General features: G+C 38.8%; 3 protein-coding genes and 1 long non-coding RNA gene across 5 annotated transcripts in view; all 4 read left to right on the top strand.

The window, feature by feature from the left end:
• LOC124270538 (protein mono-ADP-ribosyltransferase PARP14-like) overlaps positions 1-1,006 on the top strand; it is a 72,732-nt gene extending 71,726 nt beyond the window's left edge. For both annotated transcript variants that reach the window (XM_046705559.1, XM_046705558.1), the window contains exon 20: positions 807-1,006. In XM_046705559.1, coding sequence (XP_046561515.1) covers positions 807-875 — 69 coding nt within the window. In that variant the 3' untranslated portion in view covers positions 876-1,006. The remainder of the gene's footprint in view (positions 1-806) is intronic.
• Positions 1,007-10,020: 9,014 nt separating this feature from the next.
• LOC124270539 lies at positions 10,021-10,720 on the top strand. Its single transcript, XR_006896817.1, has 2 exons — positions 10,021-10,498; positions 10,687-10,720. It is a non-coding gene; the product is annotated as an uncharacterized LOC124270539 (long non-coding RNA).
• Positions 10,721-16,993: 6,273 nt separating this feature from the next.
• LOC124270540 (early nodulin-75-like) lies at positions 16,994-18,852 on the top strand. Its single transcript, XM_046705560.1, has 2 exons — positions 16,994-17,593; positions 18,122-18,852. Exons 1-2 carry the CDS (start codon positions 17,068-17,070, stop codon positions 18,400-18,402), a joined length of 807 nt encoding a protein of 268 aa, XP_046561516.1. The 5' UTR covers positions 16,994-17,067; the 3' UTR covers positions 18,403-18,852.
• A 1,693-nt stretch (positions 18,853-20,545) lies between these two features.
• LOC124270536 (endoplasmic reticulum-Golgi intermediate compartment protein 1-like) overlaps positions 20,546-24,523 on the top strand; it is a 38,371-nt gene continuing 34,393 nt past the window's right edge. The window contains 1 exon segment of the mRNA XM_046705557.1: positions 20,546-20,679. Within this exon segment, the coding sequence (XP_046561513.1) occupies positions 20,660-20,679 (20 nt within the window). The 5' untranslated portion in view covers positions 20,546-20,659.

Genomic DNA, 24,523 nt, shown 5'->3' on the forward strand with positions numbered 1-24,523 from the left:
CCCAGTTTGGAATCCTACACAAGGCTGGGAAGCATTACCCTGAGTTTAGATCTAAATATCTATGATCAGGATTAAGAAAAATACTTTTAGTCCAAGAATATTTAGGAGATAAACGTACTGTGTTTGAAAATTGGATGAATGTTAGATCGATTTGACAGTCTCTAAATTTCATTTGAAACCTAACTCATAGAATAATAAATAAAATACATTGCATTCTCCAAAATGACTTGATTCTTATTCTTGTATAATTATAATTTTATTTCCGTTTTTTAGTTGAATATCAACAGATGTACAGTTAACTAAAATCAAACCAGACAATTCATGTTAGTACAAATTAAATCATGCAGACTAACAATGACATATATTTTTCATGTTTTCTTCGCAATATTACCACCAGAACTTGTAGTTTTGGTATCATCACGTGACATGCACAGCTGTGATTATCTCAAAAAAGCCACCCATTTTTATGTATGGTCCTGTTCTCTGTTGAGTTGTGAAGAGGCAAAGCTGCTGCTTCTTTTTACTTTGCATCACTCCTCTTCCATTGGTTCTTACATCTTTAAAACCCTAATCTGTAATTGTGAATCTTTTAACAACATTTAGAAGTGATACACATTACGCATAAAAGCTGAGAATTCATGGATGTCAACTTCTTTATTATGAGGGACACATTTCGGGGTATATTCATACTCCTTCATCAGGTATATACTTCTCACCTTTTATCAGTAATTTTGATTGTGCCAAGTTACAACAGTGCCTTGGTTCATTTTCCTTAACCTGTATCATATTATTTTATGTTAAAATAGTTGATGAGGATGATGAACTATTTGGAGCTGGCAGCAGTGGAAAGTTCAGTGACCCTCTCAACATGCTGACTGTAAATACAAAGGAAACCATTAGATATGATCAGAAGGAACTGTCTGAGGCAAGTCTTAACAAGATGGATAGCTTCTCAAGTAAATATGACCCAATGAAGTATGAAAACCAAGCTTACAGCTCACATTCTCCAGCAGCAAGTAACTTTGGAAATGTATCAAACACGAGTGCTCCCAGTAAACCATATGAGGAAGATACTGAAGAGAGGGCCAACTCAGCAGCTTCTTTGGAGGCAGGCCTTGCAGTATCCAGGGTAGCACCTCAAACAGCTCATCCTATGAAATGGTACTACTTGGATGGTATTGATGAGACACTTGAATCATACGAGCAAGTCAGTGAAGCCATTGAGCAGTCATACCTCAGTGGGGACAAGACTTATGAACTTCCATACTCTTCCGGACAGAACTATGTGATTGACTTTGCAAAAATGGAGGAAGTTGATAAAAGTAATCCTGAAGACAAAGTTGCAGTGTTGAGGAGGGAAGATATCATGATAAAAGGTAACGCTGAAATTATATATTTTGCACTGTGAGATTATCAGTATGTTTTTATTCATCCCAGACATTCACGATGCACTGATGCATTTAAAAGACTAACCCTACATTATCATTGACTTCTCCATGTCCTTGTACATGTTTTTCAGGATTCTCTGAAAGACAAAATGCAAACGCAATGTATATTTATAATAAAATGTCCATTCCCCCAGGACCCTCAGTAAATATGTGCAATATGACCTCTCTGATTCCCTCTGACACCTTCCCCACCCTCCCCCACCCTAGTGTCATGATAGCTTTTGTGCAAAACTAGTTTTATGTCCTTTCTTTCTAAATAAGATAAATGAGCATGTCTATAATTTTCTTCCAAATGTGGCGTATAAGCTTGTAAAGCCGTCAAATGAAGAAAGAAGGTTTAAGAAGTTCTACTTACTGAGAGAAAAGTATCCATGAGAGTGGAAAAACATTTATGTTTTGTCATTTTTATCACAATATACCATTTACTTATCATGAGAAGATGAATTTATAAACTTGTTCTCTTTAAAAAACATACAAATGATTTGAAAAATTGTGTAACGTAAGACTTAATGTTTTTGTTTTGCAATAATGACTTTACACATTTTGGAAAATTTCAATTGTGAAATGCATATAAATAGACATGGCTGTTTAGTTCCTTGTGGTTTGTCTATGTCAGTTCCATAATCTTTATTAAGAAATTCTTAATGTTAAACAGCTAACTTTTGTGACATTCTTTGTTGTGGTCTGTTTGTATTTTCTGTTAACAAATATATTAACCAAATGCCTATGCAACAAGTTCACTTTCTTGCCTCTCTCAACAAGCATAATCACATGTTGTGACTAGCAAGGGCTGCTGAAGATCATTTCTAACAAAATGTTCATGTGTCTCTGCTGTGCCTACAAGACTATTAATATTTCAACATACTGATGCTATTCAAATGATAGTCCAAGGATCAGGCCATGAAAATAATCAAAATCTCTTGAAATACTCTTATCAAGGCATGAAAGTAGAACTTACCTCGTACATGTTTTAGAACATTGTGTTCAAATGTGTAGATTTTGAAGATATGAAGTTGCCAAAAAAGTGGACAGAAATGGAAGGAGACCTGGCCATGGTAACTCTGAAGGCATCTGAGGAAGAATATGCTGGAGTGAGGAAGGTATTCGAAACATCTTCTGGCGGCATGGATCAAGTCATTCTCAAGGTAAAACTATAAGTTTACCCTTTAGTTGTGAACTGGTAGGGTAGCCCTATACACAGAGCTTTGAATTGTGTTTGATATGAAAAGGAAGTGTTTGAAATTATAAATGAATGTCAACAGGTCCTTATGAAAACCCTAGGGTTAAAAAGATTAGGGCATCTCAAGATTTAATTTATTGGAATCAAAATCTCAAGGACACTGAATACACCTTGATTTCTAACATTGTAAAAAATATGATTCCAATCCCCAAAAGGGTACAAAATCTCAGTGTCCCCCATTACTGAAATATTGCCAAAAAAGTGATTCTCATGAATTCATTCTCTTCAAATCTCTATTTATGAATAACAACATTTTTCAAAATTAGCATCTGTAAACATGCAGTTCTGCAGACATTATTTTTACACAGGATGTAAGAAACACTGTCGCTAAATTTTGAGTACACAGATATGTGTTCTGGGATGTAACTTTTTTGGGGTGATGAAAATGTGAAAAAAATAGACAGGAGTCAACAGTGTAAAATAGCCATGCAAAAAGTGCAGAGACTATTAGTTTTTAACACTGCACTCAGCAATATTCCAGCTATGTGGAAGTGGTCTGTAAATAATCGAGTCTGGACCAGACAATCCAGTGAACAACATCATAAACATAAACCTATGTATAGTCTGTTTGCAGTGAAAACATACCGGTGAATTGCACTTTAAACAAAAATGTAAATCGAATAAGATTGAGAATCCTCATAATTCGACCTTGCCATTTGAACATTTAAATCTTAGATTTTTATTTAACTTATGAAAAAAGTTGTTTAACAAACGATCATAGTTTCAAATCGCTTATATGGGTTGTATTACAAGGGGGTAAGCGCAGTAGTTGGAACAGTGAAACAAATGCATGTGCGGTACGTGATGAGCGTCAACTTAACCTACTTGATCTCGGTGTTTCATTTTATGTGCTTTCCCCCTTGTAATACAAACCAATAATACCGATTTGAAACTATGATCGTTTGTTAAACAACTTTCATCCCAAGTTTAATAAAATAAAGAGATTTAAATTTTCAAATGGCAAGGTAAAATTATGAGGATTCGCAATCTTAATTTCGCTTTATTTGATTTACTTTTTTTGTTTAAAGTGAAATTCATTGGTACGTTTTCACCGCAAACAGACTATAATTGAGATAGGATGACATGGGTCAACCAAGCCTGACCACCCAATCCCATAAGTCACCTCTTACAACAAGCATGGGTTGGTGAAGATCAATTATTCTAACTGGATCTCCATGGGTATGCAGACATGAAGATATCTATTTGATCAGCAATGTGTGTTCTTCACAATTGATATCAACAAGTAAAGGTGAACTAAATTCATGTTTGATGCATACTGCATGTCATTCCAAGGAAGCATTGAACAGACATGAGGTCATTATTTCACAAATTATGTTCAGTCTCTTTAGAATTACGATGCTACAATGTTTCAAAGTTGAAAATGTGTACTACTTTATATCTACCAAAAGCCCACAGCTGTGTATCATATTTATTAATAACTTGTTTTCCTTAATGGAACAGGAAGGTGGTATAGGTGGAAATGTTTCATCTGATTTTAACAATTTGTGTTCACTTATGTTTGCTGATGATGTTTCTGCACTTGCTGATACTTGTAATCAGTTACAACAGAAGATAAATGCATTTGAATGTTTTTGTAAACAAACTGGAATGTCAGTTAATCTTAGTAAAATAAAAGTTCTTGATTTAGAAATGGTGGGCCATTACGGGAATATGAAAAGTGACGGATAACTGCTTTGAGTGGCATTTTAGAAGTTGGGAAGTACAATACAGAACAAACTTTATGGATAACAACTTCTTTTATTCGTGAGTGCACTCATGAATAAAAGAAGTTGTTTTCCATAAAGTTTGTTCTTTATAAGAAAAGTGGTTCTATAATGGCAATCCTATTGAAACTGTATCCTTTTATAAATATCTAGGACTTGTATTTACACCAAAGCTTGCATGGAGTAAAGCGCAAAGCTGTCTGGTATCTCAAGCTAACAAGGCGATATTTTCTGTAAATGGTTTTCAAAAAAAGAAGGGAAGAGTAAATTGTAAAGACTTATTTAAGATTTTTGACTGTACGGTTTCACCTATTTTGTGTTATGGGTCTGATAATTTCATATCATTGTTTAAGCAGAGACTTACGGATAATCTTAAACAATGTTGGTCCACTTCAATTCAAAATTCTAATAAGTGTTTTTATTACTCACAATTTAAGACATTTTTAAATGTGGAAAGGTATTTAAATTCTGATATTCCTTTACATCTCAGATCTGCACTCTCTAAATTTAGATGTGATCATTTTAATTTAGCTGTTGAAATTGGAAGATACAATAAAGTTAATTACAATTGAGAGATGATACTTATTTTGTAAATTGGATGACAAAAATGTTATTGAAGATGAATTCCATGTACTCCTTAAGCGTGAATGTTTTTCTGATTTAAGGTTAAGATATATTCAGAAATATTTGAGTGATTTTGATCCAAATGCCAATTTTATTAATATTATGAACACACATAATGATTGTATCATAAGAGATGTCAGTATTTTTCTGTATCATGTACTTCAGCATATTAGAAATGTTCCTCTTACACAGCTAGTGCACTAAACTATCTATATCATATGCAAATGACTGTATGATGGGCCTGTGGCCTTTTACTGAATAAACTTGTCTGTCTGCTATAACCTCCAAAAGGGTTGTCTATGATGTCTCAAAATGGATATTTCATCTGCATTAATTATGGAGGTTTTCCAAAACAAGAACGAGTATCTGTAAACCAAAAGAGCATATGTAACTGTTTGTTTTTAAGGTGTCTAGAGGCGTCAGATTTTCTATTTTTATGCAGTAAACAGGATATATTGAACCATCTTATTCTAAAAGGAACAACTAAAAGACTCCGTAAACTTATCCTTTCTCTGTGGAGATAAGAAATTATAGAGCTGAACCAGGACAATCTAGTTGTATAAGAATTAACTCGTCGTTGATTATTTTTGTTTTCAATTTTTTCATCCTTGTCATGTACGCTGTTATCTCAATATTTACTTGTTTTACAGATTGTACGGTTGCAAAATAAATCTCTGTGCGGGAGATTTATGGCCAAAAAGAAACAAATGGGGAAAGATGTGCTTGAGAAGAAACTGTGGCACTGCTGTCAGGCTAGTACCGACTGCATCATTCGTATCAACAACCATGGTACTAACCTCAACTATTGTCGCAACAACAATGGAGGTAGGTTTGTCACGCAGCAGCATCATGTTTGTCTCTCAAATGAAAAGTTTGTCATTTTGCAATATATTCAAACCACCTCTCTTCCAACTGTTAAGTAAAAGCGGACCTTTGGATCTCTCTGAAATGTGTCGGGGCGTTGGGGTAGTCTTGTGGTTAAATCGTCACTCGTCACGCCAAAGGCCTGGGTTTCATTCCCTACATTGGTATTGTGTGTGAAGCCCAATACTGGTGTCCCCGCTGTGATATTGCTGAAATATTGCTAAAAGCGATACTAACTCGTTTATTATTCAGCAGAACTGATCTGAGTGAGGTTTCGACATGGTGCTGTGTCCATAAGCATCTGTCAGCCCATCACCTGTTTGTCCATTACTCATTAAGTCTGTGAGGGTGCACATCAGGGTTGACAAGGCCTTGAATTTAGACTTCATCTTGAAAATAGCTTAAATCTACATTTGACCTGAAAAATGACAATAAGACGTGAACAGACCTTGCATAAATATATGCTTATGACTGACTGAGTTTGGTTTTACGCCGCTTTTAGCAATATTCCAGCAACATCACGGCGAGGGACACCAGAAATGGGCTTCACACATTGTACCCATGTGGGGATTCGAACCCGGGTCTTCGGCGTGACGAGCCAACGCTTTAACCATTAGGCTACCCCACCGCCCCATATATGCTTATGAATGTATGTAACACTGATGTATGACAATGAGTTACTGAAGCTGTTTAACGAAATATGTGTCATATATGTGATGATTGCTTGAATTGCCATTGATCTATCAAATGAATGGCGCAGCACTTCCATGATGAGTTATAACTAGGGGTGGGTATTGCAAAGAATTTTCATATTGCGATATATTGTGATGCGAAAGCATGTATTGCGATATGTATCGCAATATATTGCAGGACGTTAATGCTTGATTTATACAGCAAAAACACAACAAAATCACTATGCCTGCTTAAGCTTGAATAAAAACTACTTTACCATTGCATATTCTACATACCGCGTTACTCTTACCAATAGTTCCATCTACCGTGAACTTTTTCAACCCAAAATGCTGCCTTACCGATGCCTTTGCCCTAGTATTTGGCACCACATTATATTGTTCGTTGTTGGGGGTCACCATTTTACAACACATGCATGGCTTCTGGTGTAAAAAGACCGCCTCCGTGGTGTTGTGGTTAGAGCGTCCGCCCGGAGAGTGGAAGGCCGCGGGTTCGATCCCCGGCCGCGTCTAACCAAAAGACGTGTAAATATGGTACTTGTTTGTCCCTGCCTGACGCTCGGCATTAATAGGTACAACAAGGACTGGTCAGCTCGGGGTCAGTATAATGTGTCTGAGTGGGGTATTCATGCTTCACTGCGGCATGGTATCTCAGTGGGCTAGCACTATAAAACCAGCTTAAGTCTGGGCTAGTGCAAGCAGCCGCACATACACATACACACGCATGCACGTCGTCATATGAGCAAAATATTCTCAAGCACGACGTAAAACCCAATTTCACCTCACCTCACCTCACCTCACCGGTGTGAAAAATGGAAATATCCGAAGATTTTTTTGTGTTACCAAGTTTTCCGAATGCATGTCAAAATACCGGTTTTCGATCAACGTATCGCAATACGAACCGGTTATATTGCGCAGCCCTAGTTATAACCCTATATCATGTCACAACACTGAATGTTTTCATCTTTTTTCGGTTATTTATTTCATAGTATTTAAATAAAGTGTCTTGAAAAAGTATGAAAAGGCCTTAAATTTGTTCAGGACATATGTATGTGTGCCATTCCAGTTCTTCTCAGTACAACATCTTGTTTTCCAGAGCCTCTTGGTGAAGGCATCTACTTCTGTGAAGCCTTTGACCACACTGCCACAACATCCACAGATGGTTCTCAGTATGCCTGTCTCTGCCGTGTGTTAGTTGGTGTCTTTGCCAAAGGAAAACCTGACCTTCGAGATCCCCCGTCTCGACCATCTGATGACAATTCCTTCTGTCACTCAGTGGTTGATGATGTTCAGAATCCGTCAACATATGTGATCTTCAGTGATGCCCAGGTCTACCCAGAATATCTTGTGACCTACAAAATCAACAAGGAATAGGAACAATGTGGGTAACATGAGTAAAACATGCGAACTTTTGACATGACCACAACAATATTATTGAATTGTTCTCTGTACATAATGTGCACTGCATATTTGCTGTGGTTTTCAAACTTTGAATGTTAAACTTTGCTTCAATTAATGCTTTGATATGTACATGGATATGCAAAACTTTAAGAGTTAGTGAGTTTAGTTTTACTCCGCTTTTAGCAATATTCCAGCAATATCGCGGAGGGGGACATCAGAAGAAGGGCATTCACATTGCACATGCTTCTCCATAAATTATCACCGTCACCCCCCTGACCATAAATTATGAATGATCCCTTAGTGGGATTTCTCCATGCACGTTTTACTTTTAGCATGGACGTTCTGTCTGGTTTGTTGAATGAATAGGAACATGAACTGTACAGTTCAGGACATGTCCTTTCTGCAGTATGATTGTCTAGTGGAACAATATGGCCTAAATTTGTTTCTGCCTGCCTTATGATTGTATACAGATTATCATGAATGGTATGCAGGTTGTAAAGATTATAATCAAATACAACATCCTGTTTCATTCTGTGGCAAATATTTTGTAAAATTTGGAGTTGTGTTACGTTTTGGTTATCAGATTGCACCCAAAATACAGCCATTTTTTCTGTTTGCTATTCAGCAGTATATACTGTTTTATGTGATGTTGTGTTTGTTATCCAGTGATATTGTTATGCTATTCAAGTTATTTTTTCTAAATATTGATTACATTTAAAGCAATATAAATTGTACTAAGGGACTTTACATTTTATGGCTAGGGGATGTAATGATGATTTAAAGGGGGAATCACCATTTTGTGATTTATTTTTTTTTTGGGGGGGGGTCATCAATTATGTACATGGTTCCCAAATAATATAGTTTTTCTTTCAAAGTGTCGACAGATGCTGTTTTGGGCTCACCTGTATCTTTGATAACATTTTCACTTGTGTACTGTCTCTACAAACAGCTCATCTTAAACATTGAACAATACTGAATGCGTGATTGTTTATCACTGGAGTTATGTTTTGACATGTAAATCATGTATAACGTTTAAACATGTTTTAGATATTGCAGAGAAATTCATTCCATCGATAATTCAGATGATGTAGTCAGTAGATTCATCCTGACAAGTGCAGATGTATTGTGCCTAGCTTACTTGGTATTTGTTTGCTGAAAGAAAAATACAAGTATTTTCTACAGCATAAAAGAAAATTGCCTGCCTTTCTGCAACAAATTATTGTTGTGTTTGCTTCAAGTTGTTTTGTTTGACATGGTAAACATAGTTTATTAGCTATAAATATTTCCTTCACATGTATTTACTATAGTTGTGATATGTTTGATGAAAAAAGAAAGTCACCTCAAAATTAGGAACAACTGATAAGTTTGTTTGACAAAATTCCTGATTACTTTTGGAACGTCATGGCATAGATGATCTGTTGAATGAATAGTAACATGACCTGTTTGGCGTTTTTATATTTTTGTTACTTGTTCTGGATTTTAAATTTCATTTGTGTTTTATGTAGTAATTTATGTTATAATTGGTGTTTTCATGCATTGTGTTTAAATTAGCATTTTAATTAATTTCATTTGTGAATTTTATTATATATACATTTGTTTTAGGTAAATAACTGAATAAGCAGTATTTCAGGAATTAATTATGAATATTTCTAACTGAAATAAACAGATGTGTTAAACATGTGATACTTTGGGATTAGATATACTTACAAAAAAAACTTGTTTTGTTTAATAGAGAATGTTATGATATTGCTAACTGACATGTGCTATTGTTGAACTTTGCTTTCCTCCAATGCTTTCCCTCTAGCCTTTCCTTTTATCCTTTCCTTTTATCCTTTTCTCCTATCCTTTCCCTCTATGCTGTGCTGTGCCTACTTCTATCCTTTCCTTCTATCCTATCTTCCTGTCATTTCCCTCTATCCTATCCTGTCCTGTGCTTTCCCTCTACCCTGTCCTTCTTGCTTTCCTTCTATGTTGTTCCTCTATCCAGTCTGAGTGGGGCTTTCCTTCTATCCTGTTCTCCCTCACTATCCTGTCCTTCTTGCTTTCCTTCTATCCTTTCCCTCTATCCAGTCCCGTGCTTTCCTTCTATCCTTTCCCTCTATCCTGTCTTGCTTTGCTTTCCTTCTATCCTTTCCCTCTATCCAGTCCCGTGCTTTCCTTCTATCCTTTCCCTCTATCCTGTCCTGTGCTTTTCTTCTATCCTTTCCCTCTATCCTATCCTTCTATCCTTTCTTCCTACCATTCCCTCTATCCTCCTATGCTTTCCTTCTATCCTTTCGTCTGTCTTTTCTTCTATGCTTTCCTTCTGTGGATCTCTGCCATGGAAAAGCTGATTGCCTGATATAGTACATAGCCAAATATTCAATGTTTATTGAAATAGATTATAGCGAGACAAAACACACTGATTGTTGATGTTTTAAATTGAAAGAAGTGTCCTGTAATGACACATTTTACTATATGATATAGCCTTTCATAGCCAAAATCATTGGATTCTGGAACACAAAGTTGGTGAATGGATTTGAAATAAAAAATGTAAATGGGGTGTTTTTGTACAGATGTTTATTGAAATAGATTATAGCAAGACAAAACACACTGATTGTTGATGTTTTAAATTGAAAGAAGTGTCCTGTAATGACACATTTTACTATATGATATAGCCTTTCATAGCCAAAATCATTGGATTCTGGAACACAAAGTTGGTGAATGGATTTGAAATAAAAATGTTAATGGGGTGTTTTTGTACAGATGGTAGAACATGAAACACATGATAAGCATCATAGCACCTGGGTTATATGAGTAAACAAATGAGGAAGACACAGGAATAAAGTCTGGACATGTTCATTCTACCCTACTTCACAATGAAAGAAAGTTTCCATTTTGAAAATTTCAAAATGGCTGCATTGAGAGTTATCAAACTTGAGACAGGCCAAACAGAGATGTTTATGGCTCCTGATTGTAGGAGATCGAAAGTTGATGTAATGCTTCAGATTTTGTGATAGGATTGTTGCTGTCAATTTCTTTAGAATTATATACTGCACTAACTTTGGTTGAATCCTTTGAAAGGTCAAGGTTATGGATAGTTCACAGAAGGAAAACCAAGTTATATGGATAGTCAACTTCTTTATTGCAATGAGTGCGACTTTTCAGTGTAGGTACTAACACCGTTATCAAGCAAGTGATACAAAGAGGTGCAACATGTATAATATATACATAGCTGCATAGCGTGTATATACAATTGACTAGGTTGATATACATTGGATTGCTAATTAGTGATTTGAGCAGTGTAGGTTGATGTACAGAGTGATAGTGATTAAAACAATATGCAGAATGAGTTTATACCATAGAAGAGTTGATGTACACTGAGATGGTAATTGTGAGTTGAAGAGAGTAGGTTGATGTACACATTGATTGGTTGTGATTACAATACACAAAAGGGAGCAAAGAATCCAATTGGACGAGGTTGTGATAGGATGAGGAGATAAAATAACCTTGATCCCGGTTCATGGTGGGGTTGAAGCGTTGGATTTTTATGGCTTCAAGAAGCTTCCTCATCTTGTAGTCTGATCGGTTGGTTTCCAGGATGTGGATGTTGTCCCAAAGGATGGCATGGTCAGGGTTGGCTTGGGTGTGGTCGGCTATGGCGGATTGGGAGTCTTTTTTCTGGAATGAAGTTTTGTGTTCTTTAATTCGTAAATTCGTAGTGGGAGAGGGCGGGACGATTCTCCTATGTAAGAGTCTCCACATTGGCAATTGATCTGGTAGACTACTCCTGTGGGGTCTTCTTTAGTTCTTGATGGGGGTTTGCCTGTGGCTTGGAGGAGGTTTGGGTGGACTTGTGTTTCTGGAACAGAATGTCTATACCTGCTTGCTGATGCAGTAGTGGTCTCGTCTGGTGGCTGACTGCTGGGACATACAGGATACTTATTGCCGACGGGGTGGTGATTTATCTCTTGGGTTGAGGGTGGATCTGATGCCGATGTTAACTAACTTCTGGGGGTACTTGTTATAATGGATGAAGACATGGCGGAGGAGGTTTAATTTTTAGTTCGATTTCTAGGGCTTCTGTTGTCGAGCAGATGTTCTTGGCTCTTCGGGTAGGGGTGAAATGATGCCTTTCTTAACCTGCAGAGGGTGATTGGAGGTGAAGTGGAGATATTGGTCGGTATGAGTGGGTTTCCTGTAGACAGTGGTGGAGAGCTTGTTTTCTTGCTTCTGCACCAGGACGTCGAGGAAAGTGAGTTTCTTATCAGATTATTCTTCCATTGTGAACTGCATACGGGGATGTTGAGAATTGAGGTGGTCGTGGAGGTATTCAGGATCGGCGTCGGGGTTGAGGACTACAAAGGTGTCGTATGGTTCTCTGTACTAGCATATTAGAGTGATGGGGGATGTCAGCAGGGCCTTATCTTCAAATTCTGTCATGTATATCTCAGTGATGATAGGGGAGATAGGTGAACCCATGGGTAACCCATGGGTTTGCTGAAAGATCTTGTCAGACCAGGTAAAATAGGTTGACCTGATTTTCCCAGAAGTGTGTTAACAACATCAACCTACACTGCTCAAATCACTAATTAGCAATCCCATGTACATCAACCTAGTCAATTGTATATACACACTATGCAGCTATGTATATATTCTCCATGTTACAACTCTTTGTATCACTTGCTTGATAAGGGTGTTAGAACCTACACGGAATTAGCTCTCATTGCAATAAAGAAGTTGACTATCCATAGAACTTGGTTTTCCTTCATCTATACAACTTCTAAAATGCCTCTCATAGAAGATAGTTCTCAGAGTTGTAAATGATTCAGTGCTAAAACTGTGACAAAGTCTATGTACTTTTCTCTATAACTACTAGCATTAAATGTGCAGGAAATTCAGTTTATGAAAATCCATACATGAGAATGTTGAGACCATTATCAAGCTTAACCCTTCCTAGCCCAAATATTATCCATAAAAGGTGAGCTTTTGTACCTTTAGTTCTTAATTTTAAAATTTTATGCTTAACTTAAATACATGACACTTTTATGGATAACAACTTCTTTTTATTCTTTACAGGACGTTTCAGAGCTAATGCTTGCTGCTTCTTCAGGTGAATACTGAGTCAGTACAAAGAGTGAATATATATAGATAAAACATGTTTACACAATGCAAGGAGGGACAATGTACAAAGATAACAATATAATTACGTAGCCAACAATATAATCACGAAGCCAATAAGGTTGGATTAATGCATTAAGAAAACAATGTATTGTGTACACAAATGTGGGGGTGGAGTGATGTACAGAGTATACACTGGGAAGGTAAATGCCAGGATAACAGAACACAAGACCTCTGTAGAAAAATCTGACATGAAATCTGCCCTTTCGGAACACCTCATCAAAAATCCCGACCACCATATTTCCTGGCAACAAACCCAGATTCTACACACCAACATCAACTACTGGAAGAAGCGGAAACTTCAAGAAAACATTGAGATCAAGAGAAAGAAGCCAGCCATTAACCGGGACCAAGGCATTAACCTTCCCAGTGTATACTCTATTGTTCTATAAATCTCCTGGCGTCATCCGTTCATCGTTTTCTTTAATCCTATCCAATTGGTTTCCTATTGTGTTGTTATTCTTGTACATCACTCCACCCCCAAAGGAGTGTATTTGTGTACACAATACATTGTTTTCTTAATGCATTAATCCAACCTTATTGGCTTCGTGATTATATTGTTGGCTACGTAATTATATTGTTATCTTTGTACATTGTCCCTCCTTGCATTGTGTAAACATGTTTTATCTATATATATTCACTCTTTGTACTGACTCAGTATTCACCTGATGAAAGAGCAAGAATTAGCTCTGAAACGTCCTGTAAAGAATAAAAAGAAGTTGTTATCCATAAAAGTGTCATGTATTCATGTTCGTCCAACTTCTAATTATAAATGCCTTTCAAAAACTTAATGAATAACTTACAAAAAATTCCACTTGTCAAAGATTTAAGCATCACTATTTTCAAGACAATAAATATATTCCAGTCTTCCTGTGTTTGTCTATATGTTTGTCACTAACCATGGCATGCACTGGCCCGCTAGGTCGTGGCTAGTAAAAACCTAGTCGGGCCAGTAAATCTTCACAGTTACTGGCCCGACTGGCTAGTGAAATTTCATGGGGTCATTTTATAGATATATCACACTCTCCCGACTTGTTAAGTTATGACACACATTTACATAATGCAAGATTATGCCTGATTAAAATGTTCATTATATTATCAGCTAAATGATGAAATCCGTGTCTACATTCAAGTTTGGGGCAAGTAAATTGTTTTGTGGGCTAGTGACTTTCAGGCATAGGTGGCCCGACTGGCTAGCAAAATTTGGAAACTATTTCGCACACTGGCTACAAACAATACATTTTTTGCACCAGCTCCGATCTTTGCTGTCTCCGCTTCACAACTTTTAAGCTGTAGTCCATTAAGCCTCCAACAATTGTTCAAAGTGCGCCATGCACTTGTTAAAAAATTGTCTGACTTAAGAGGCACACTACTTCATAAACGCAATAATAATGTCTTCACCGACTGGTTTTGAATCACTAACACTAGAAAATCTGAAAATGTATGAGGGAATGTAGTTTTCCGCTGATTTTATAAATGTTCCAGAAATATTAACATGAGTGACACCAGAAACAAATTCCACACAGACCCTATTATGAGAAAACAAACCTGGGTCATCGGAATGACCAGCGAATGCTTGTAAAAACTGAAAGTAATTTGAGAGAGAGAGTGTGTGTGTGTGTACTGTGATGTCAATGTCTTTGATATCAGCATGTGATATTACGTAACGAGTCATCCCTTCAACGAAAGAATTCGTTCATTTCACTTAAGTGTTCGAGGGGCGGTGGGGTAGCCTTGTGGTTAAAGCCTTGGGTACAATGTGTGAAGCCCATATTTCTGGTGTCCCCCGCTGTGATGTTGCTGCAATATGGCTAAAGGTGGCGTAAAACTAAACTCACTCACTCATTCAAGTGTTTTCGGATACACCTCGACATCAAGTTATGTCGACAACAAAATATTTCACTTTCGCGCAATTCCATCTATGGAAGGCTCAGAACTTACCAGTCAACCCTCTAATTACACCAATATTAATATCATAACACTGAAGCTGTGATTGACGACACACATGTGACCTCAAACAAACACATAAAAGGTGGCTGGTCAAGGACAAAGTAGCGAACTTTCAACCGTGTCTACAAAACCGAAAGCGAAATTAAGATTTCTGGGAAAAGAGGTTTAGGACTAGCTCCAAGAAAATGAACGCTGGTTGTGCAACATGTCAGGAAAATATCGCACTGTGGTAAGAGTTGTGTGTACGATTCACCTGTGTTTATATTTTAATCAATAAGCTTAGTCGAAAATAATGTGGCACTGTGAACTATAGATATAGGTAATTACGTGGTATGTCCGAGATCGGTCAGCAATTCTAGTCCTGTCACGCACTCTAGATCTGTGTATGGATCAGGGTTTGTATACAGCTCCTGAAAATATTACACTCATGTCACTAACCACCCTGGGGCGGTGGGGTAGCCTAATGGTTAAACCGTCCGCTCGTCACGCCGAAGACCCGAGTTCGATTCCCCACATGGGTACACTGTGTGAAGCCCATTTCCGGTGTCCCCCGCCGTGATGTTGCTGGAATATTGCTAAAGCGGCGTAAAACCATATTCACTCACTAACCACTTTGCCTACTACCGTAAGTTGAAGACTTGGGTAAGATCAACGCAATTTGGTACGTTTTCTTTTGAGACAATTACTGTTTAAAAGCTTGCATTAGCCATGTGTTTATGAACCTGGTATTGATCTCATTAAACAAGATATTAATGAAATGTTATTTGTAACATAGCGTCGGATTTAGGACTATATGGTTTTTAAGTTGTCTCTTAAAAATGAGTTTCCTCAAACTCGATGTCATTGGACTTCAAATGCTGTCATGATCGCGAAAGTACCTGTAGGTTATGCTTGAGACGATCACGAATAGAGGCAAGGTACTTTGAGGTAGTAGTAGGCACGTTTTGCTAGAAAACGTATGAGAAAGCATGGTGGTACGTAGGGCCTAGTGATGTAGCCTAGTGGATAGAGCGTTTGCTCGTCACGCAAATGACGCGGGTTCGGTTCCCAACATGGTATTGCTGTAACATTGCTAAATGGCGTAAAGCTGCTGTTTTCGCAAGCTGTAAATTAAGAATAACTGTTGATATTTATGTACTTGTTTCCTACTTTTGAGAATATAACGAATATGCTTTTTGTATTCATATACAATTCAGCATCGATTCCTTTCCTCTTGACAGACTCTGTATTTCTTTTAGGTAAAAAACTGATTTTCAATGAGTGGTAACGAAGCAATAGAAGACAAAGGACACGGAGATGGTAGTAGTGAAACACATCCTAACAAGCAAGAAGAGTCGGAGCCTTATCGTCCACAAACCGACCCTGTCTCTCCTCCTCCTAGTGGGCAGCAGTTGTGTTATTGTGGCAGTGTTCCGCCACCCACCCACCCCTATGGTATCGTGTGTGTGCAGTATCATATCACTCCCACAATAGACAGTCAATCACGGTCTGATCATCCTACTAATGGTGGACGTCGAGCGTCAACGGAAGACACAGGGCATCAAGGAACTGGTAAAGTCGAAATGCAACACGCCTTACACCAAATGCAGCCTAACCCTCCAGTGCCACAACCATGGGGTGGCTATCCTCACAGTGGGTATCTGCCAGTGCCACCGTTTTGTTACTGTGGCAATCTACCACCACATCATCACCCTGGTGGTATGGTATATTTGCCATATCCCAACATACGTCTTGCAGACAATCGGTCAGCGCCTGACCACCCTACCCACGGTGGACAACATGCAGTATCAACAGAAGGCAAGGGACATCACGGAGCTGGTAAAGTCGAAATGCAGCACACCGGGCAACAGATGCAGCCTAACCCTCCAGTGCCACAGCCAGAGTATGGCTATCCTTACTGCGGATATCCGCCAGTGCCACCGTTCTGTTACTGTGGCAATATACCACCACATCATCATCCAAATGGTATGGTATATATGTCATATCCCAACAGGCCTCCTGCGGATTGTCAGTCAAGAACAGAGTACCCTACTCCTGATGCACAGCTCCCATCAATAGAAGACAACGGGCACCATAGAGCTGGTAGAAGCCAAATGCAATTCGCCACACAACAAATGGAGCCTATTCCTCCAGTGCCACAACCATGGAGCGAAAATCCTCACAGTGAGTATCTGCCAGTGCCATCGCTCTGTTACTGTGGCAACCTACCACCACATCATCATCCAAATGGTAGCGTGTATGTGCCATATCCCAACAGTCCTCCCGCAGGCAGTCAGTCAAGATCTTACCACCCTAATCATGGCGGACAACATCCAGCATCCATGGAAGACAAAGGACATCAAGGAACTGGTAAAGTCGAAATGCATCACGCCTTGCAACAAATGCAGCCTAACCCTCCAGAGCCACATCCATGGAATGGCTACCCTCACTGTGGGCATCTGCCATTACCGTTATGTTACTGTTGCAATATACCACCACATCATCACCCTGGTGGTATGGTATATTTGCCATATCCCAACATACGTCCTGCAGACGATCGGTCAACGCCTGACCACCCTACTCATGATGGACAACATGCAGTATCAGTGGAACAGAAGGGACATCAAGGAGATGTTACAAGCCAAATGGCTCACGCTACACAACCTATGAAGCCTAACCCTCCATGGCCACAACCATGGAGAGCTTATTCTCACAGTGGGTATCTGCCAGTGCCACCCTTATGTTACTGTGGCAACCTACCACCCCACCGTCATCCTGATGGTAGCGTGTACGTGCCATATCCCGACAGTCCTCCCGCAGGCAGTCAATCAGGATCTGACCACCCTAATCATGGCGGACAACATCCAGCGTCCATGGAAGACAGAGGACACCAAACAGCTGGAAAAGTCGAAATGAAACCCGCCATACAACAGATGCAGCCTCATCCTCCAATGCCACAACCATGGCATGGCTATCCTCCCTGCGGATATCAGCCATTGCCACCTTTATGTTACTGTTGCAATATACCACCAAACCCTGTTGGTATGGCATTAATGTCATATCCCAACAGGCCTCCTGAGGACAGTCAGCCAAAAACTGAACACCCCAATCTTGACGGACAACCCTCGGCTTCAGTGGAAGACACGGAACATCAACGAGTTGTTACAAGCCAAATGAACCACACCACACAACCTATGCAGCCTCACAATGGATATCAGCAATTGCCACCTTTTTGTTACTGTGGCAAACTACCGCCACACCATCCTGATGGCATCATGCATGTGCCATATTCTCACATGCCCCCTACAGACGGTCAACCTTAATCGTACTATAAATCTGCACGTCTACGCAATGCAGTGCTGTGAAATTATTTAGGCCACGCCCATTACGTCCCCTGAAAAGATTCAGTCACCCTTGTCCGAGCGGGGATGCTGGGTGCTCTTGTACAAAACAAACCTTAGAGCTAAGGCTACCTGAAGTCTATGTTAAGGTATTGGAGTTACGGTGACTTAGCGCTAAGATCGCTTTGTACAACGGCACCCAGGTCGATGTGATCTCTCCTACAGGATGGGGAGCTTTGCGAAATGTGAACAAGCTTTTATAGCTTTGAACGTGAAAATTATAATATGATTTCCCTTCATTCCTTCCTCGATGAGTCAGGTCTCTGTGTCTGGAGCGGTGGTGTAGCCTAGAGATTAACACGTTCGCTCGTCACAGCGAAGACCAGGGTTCGATTCCCCACATGGGTACAATGTGTAAAGCCATTTCTGGTGCCCCGCCCCCAATCGTGAATATTACGGCATGGAATAATGCTAAAGACCCGGCGTACAACCACTCGCCCCACGCCAGGATATCTGTGCTAAAAGCAGACACAAGCATCACTCATCAGAACTTCACTTCACGTTTTTGTTCCTTGTTTAAAGTTCATGGTTATAAATCTCGCCGAATTATTATGTTGGAAATAGAATATACTTGTTTGGTTGTGAATCATGCAGTTCCTCGTGTTTACTGTGGTTCATGAACATGAGTGAACCAATGCACCTAGCATATGAACCATTAAGACTATGAACTGCGATAAGTGAACCTGTATTTGACACACAAATGACGCTTTTTAATAGCACAGATCACACCTAGATTCATGACGGTTTTATACCGACTGGAAACGTTCAACTCCTCGATATGCAATAGTTATTCTACATCAGCACTTGAGCACAATTATCTCTTTGAATTTATTTTGTATTTATGTGTATATAAAAATTAGTTTGTCAAAATAAAGCCCCCAGAAACATCAGTTGTTACATCTCTTTATTACACCATACATAACGACAAACATGGATTCATATTCTTCGGCTTGGTGACTATATGGGGGCATTGCGAGTCGACAGTCGCATGCGTTGAAGTAGATTTGCCTTGACATACATACCCCAGACTTCGCATGAGGGTATGTTCCCATTCGACAGATGTGCCTGTAGCTGAGTCTGCCATACAGATCCTGAAGCAGATGTGTCCAGTACAGCCCATGCAAATCTATTATATATTATTATTAATATTATTATTATTATTGGATATTTATATAGCGCACATATCCACGCACTAGTGCATGCTCAAGGCGCTGATATATGGCCTGTATAGTTTTCGTTTGATTCCAGTTTAACGCCGCACACTGCAGTATTCCAGCTACATGGTGGCGGTCTGTACATAATAGAGGCTGAACCAAACAATCCAGTGATCAACAACATGAGCATAGGTCTACGCAATTGGGATGCAATGGCATGTGTCAACAAAGTCACCGAGCCTGACCATCCGATCCCGTTTGTAGCCTTTTACGACAAGCATGGGTTACTGAAGACCAATAAATTAATTCTAACCCAGATCTTCACGGGTCTGGCATCTATATATTACTGCGGGTGTCTAGCAGTCATGCAAATATGAAAATACATATCTAATACAGCCCGTGCAAGTCTAGAATATGTCGTATGTATGGACTAATGCAGTTTCTGAAAATGAACGCAGTATCTTTGCTATTTTTCAATATATTGTAATCTAAAAATGTTGACAGTTTTCTTCTTTCTGACAATATGTTTACATCAAAGACTAGATGTAAGTCTACAAGTAGGCATATAGAATAGCACGTAGTTCTGGAACTCGACGTGCGCGAGCAGGTGTCGATGTATATGTAAACTTACAAACATATCACTTACAACTAAACACTTCCTTAATCCAACAACGTAAAATGTCCAATAACTACTGTAACGATCCGGGTTAGTCATGTAAGTGACTGAAACATAATGTAGTATAAATATAATTTAGTGTACAGCACTGCACTAAAAAATACGGAAATATACGAGTCATTGGAAATGCAAGTTAAAGGTTTATAATAAGTTATAAATCCTTGCTAAGGCTAGAAGCTGTTCGGCTACGATTAGAGTGCTGTCCCTTTGTTGTGTTTAACCAATCACTGCCACGCACGTTCCAGCGCATGTCAGACAACTTTGCAGCCGGTAACGGAACTATCCTCTGCCACAGGTGGAAAAGACAAGCATAACAGTTACAAGTCATTCACGACGTCTCATCACAAGCATGCAGTTCGACATCAGGCGGTGAGTGTGGGTTCTTATCAGCTGCAGTCCAATTATTGATGCCGCGCGGCATGCAAATCAATCCTCGCAGCTGGAAAATAATACGATTGTTGGCCAGCTGTCAAAACAGTGCACGTGGACATACCGTTATACCACAGCACAATGAAGCATTGACCGATTGTGGGAGCCCAGATTTTTATCACTGCAATGTCAGAATTTGCCGAGCAATGCTTTTACTGTTGGGGTGCATTGTGATAAAACCTGGTGTCGTCTTTTGAACATTAACCTTCCGGACAGTGTCTTGGTACTGTAAACAGAAGCAATTAGGTTGGGAATAACGACATACTGGCGTCTAATAGTGTACTTTATTCTACATGTAGTCTCGGTATAACACCCCAACAGGAATATAGTTGATAGTCGTTTGACATATAATATGATAACGGTCATGTTAACCTTTATGCAAATGATATATGCAAGTTTTTGTTTGGAACGACAATTAGGGTGGTATATTACCTCTTCATCAGATGAATACTGCTAAATATAACTTATTATATTTGTTTAGGCTGGTCATCAGTACATCACTTATTAGGTTTTGAATACCACTCATTTTCAACAGGCAGATCAAGCCAAAGACCCGGGTTCGAATCCCCACATGGGTACAATATGTGAAGCCCATTTCTGGTGTCCCCCGCCGTGATGTTGCTGGAATATTGCTAAAAATGGCGTAAAACCAAACTCAGTCAGTCAGTCAGTCAACAGGCAGAAATTGTACAATGCTTGCTTTTGTTGTTAACTCGTAAGCCAATTATTCAATTCTGATTTCGGTGAAAAATGTTTTTTCAAAATAATTCTTGGCTCAAAGTGATGAATATTTTCAGACAGTGTATCAGTGTAGTATTCAGTTTAGTCAATTCTTTATTTCCTTGAAAAAGTACATTTCATCAGCGTTTGATATATATTATTAAAAATTTGACAGGGTGGTATGCTGGGCTGGAGAATGTACACAATATGCTGTTTTGGGCAGATTTGTCATATTTTCTCTTAAGTTAATTCAAAAAAATAATGCATCAGAACTGCCTGGGAGTATGTGCGTAATTGTCTCATATCTCTAACACTAACACTCACTTACCAGTGTATGAAATAAGCCAAAAATCCTGCCAGACAAAATGGATTTAACCAGACCAAATATGGTGAATTTACTCAGATGTATGGAACATTTAAAATTTTTACCAGACCATCGGACTGGCTAGCTCTAAATTTAGGCTATCCGTCACGAATCTAGACCGTCTCGGGCGGTTGGACGGGCCTTATTTCATACACTGCACTTACCATAAAACACACCAAGCCAAGGTAACAAATAGATATCAAGAGACATAATATGGTTTCAAAAAGTTGTCACATGATCTTACCTGAATGTGTTTTACTCAGAAATTATGGGGGCGGTTGGGTAGCCTAGTGGTTAAAGCGTTGGCTCGTCACGCCGAAGACCCGGGTTCGAATCCCCACATGGGTACATTGTGTGAAGCCCATTTCTGGTGACCATGATACCATTGGACATAGTCTTAGCAGTGTTTGTATCCATTGAGTCTTGGCGTGTCACTGATAGGAAGTGATTAACTCAGCAGATGCAAAATTATGATAAACATCAAACCATAGGACTAAATAAATAGAAGCTGAACTATCGTCTAAAATCAGTTGTGCCCAGACTGTATTGCAAGTCATGTTGTCTTAGTAGACGTGATCTATGCATTAGGTAGTAGACTTCAGTTGCAAAATATGTCAGTGATTTTTAATGCAGACATAAAATTTTCAGAAGCAAATGTATTTGCATATTGGCCTAGAGCTTATGTTGCTGTTGTTGCTGAAATACAAACTAAAATGTCTGTGTGTAAGATTGATGTTGAAGCAACAACACCCTGTCTTGTAAATTATCTGTCAGTGATCTTGCATCAACCTCCACAGTGAGCCCTGGGGCATGTGTGTGATATACAGATGTGTGATAACACTGCGTCATGGAGAGCTGATACCACAAACTAGCCATGCTTCATCAGTTTTATTGGGAAATTATGTACACTTATTTAAGCTGCTGATGGTAATTGTGACAGCAGGTTGGACATTTACTGGAAGCTGTTCAGTGATGTGTATAATGCTTGTATCAGGATCACAGTTCCGACTGCTGGGTCACGCTGTTTTATTGGTTATCGGTGGCTCTATTGATGACATGGATCTCAGTGTCAAACCTGTTTTAAAGTACCATTATACTGTGTCGACACGGACATCATGCTGTTATTTCGATGCACATGCTGTTGATCACTGGATTGTCTGGTCCCGACTCGGATTATTTACAGACAGCCGCCATATAGTTGGAATGTTGCTGAGTGCGGCGTAAAACTAAACTCACTCACTCATGCCGTTATTAAAACAAGTTTATTGTTTTATGCTACAAGACAAAGAATAGAAATCCTTTCATTTGTAGAGGAATTTTGCTTTCATCATGCACAGTATAGTTTCCATTTACAAAGACTTATTGCCATGAAAATAGAAATATTGTTTGTATTCTGTTATTTAAAAAATGACAAGGCCACCATTTTCATTGTTTTGACACTGACCTGAAAACATGCAGTCATGAATCTCTTGACAGTAAACATGGTAAACAAAATTGTACTTTGTAAAACAAATATCAAAATAATTATTTGTCAAGATGAAACAAACATTATAGGTTCCTTGGAAGAGAAAATTATCACAGGGCATGTTTTCCCAGTGTTTAAATTTCACACATGGTGTTGGAAATAACAAGAACATTTTATGTACAAATCCTGCAAAAGTCTGACGGCTTCAAAGCCTGCCCCAGTGTATTCAGGAACAGCAGCCATAGACACAACTTTAAGTCAAGTCAAGAGCATATGTGTAAACATTATTTCACAGGTTCTGCATTTGTAGCAATCCTGCTCCAGAGAGAGACAAAACTGTTTACCATGTTAAAATGTTCTGTTTATTCAGTTCCAATTTGTAGCATAAGTTTAACTTAAAACAATAAGAACAGGTTCAGAGTTATAGACCTTGAATATTACTCATCCGTTACAACTACCATCAGTGTATTTTTACTTTCCTCAGCACAATGTTTTACTTTTAGTCTTACTTGACGATTCGGGTTAGGATTGGTCTTCAGAAACCCATGCTTGACGTGAGAGCGACTAACGGGATTGGAGGGTCAGACTCGCTGACTTGGGTGACATGTCATGGTAACCCATTTGCTGTTGATCACTGGATTGTCTGGTCCAGACTCGATTGTTTACAGACTGTCGCCATATAGCTGGAATATTGCTGAGTGTAGCGTAAAACTAACTCACTCACTCACTCTATTATGTCTGTGGCAGTATATTTTGTGAACGATGTTTGCATGTTGTGCTTATGTCTACAAACAATACAATGTTGACTGAGATGAATTGTCGATAATGTCTACAGCAATCACCTTGTTGTCGTATCCCTTTATCTACATTGTGCCGCCCTAGCAGGTGTAACTAACTGACACTTAGATACACTTCATCGACAATCGCTGCAACAGGTGGCATGGATTCAAAACTATCTGTGTTCAGATGTTACTGTGTTCAAATCTTGTTGAATCATCTCTAATGACAACTGTTCAAATTGTTTTGCATCTCCATGGCAGGGTTGCAATGTGAAATGAAAAATCAATATATGTTTAGGAGATGTTTGGGATAAATATTGACACATCCAAACATGATGAGCCATCTTTAATCAACCAAATAAGCAATTACTGGCTTCTGAATTTGTACACATGCCATCTGAAAATAGTTTTTTTTTAAATTCATTTTCAAACTATACCGAGAATAAAATCAAAATC

Source organism: Haliotis rubra, unplaced genomic scaffold, assembly GCF_003918875.1.
Source record: "Haliotis rubra isolate DU_JTF1 unplaced genomic scaffold, ASM391887v1 Scf1524, whole genome shotgun sequence".
NCBI classification, from domain to species: Eukaryota; Metazoa; Mollusca; class Gastropoda; order Lepetellida; family Haliotidae; genus Haliotis; species Haliotis rubra.

Excerpts from the sequence above, each read along its gene's own strand:
- LOC124270540 (XM_046705560.1), top strand. The coding sequence starts at position 17,068 with ATGGTATATATGTCATATCCCAACAGGCCTCCTGCGGATTGTCAGTCA. Across the intron at positions 17,594-18,121 it reads ACCACATCATCACCCTGGTG|GTATGGCATTAATGTCATAT; the intron begins GTATGGTATATT and ends CAAACCCTGTTG.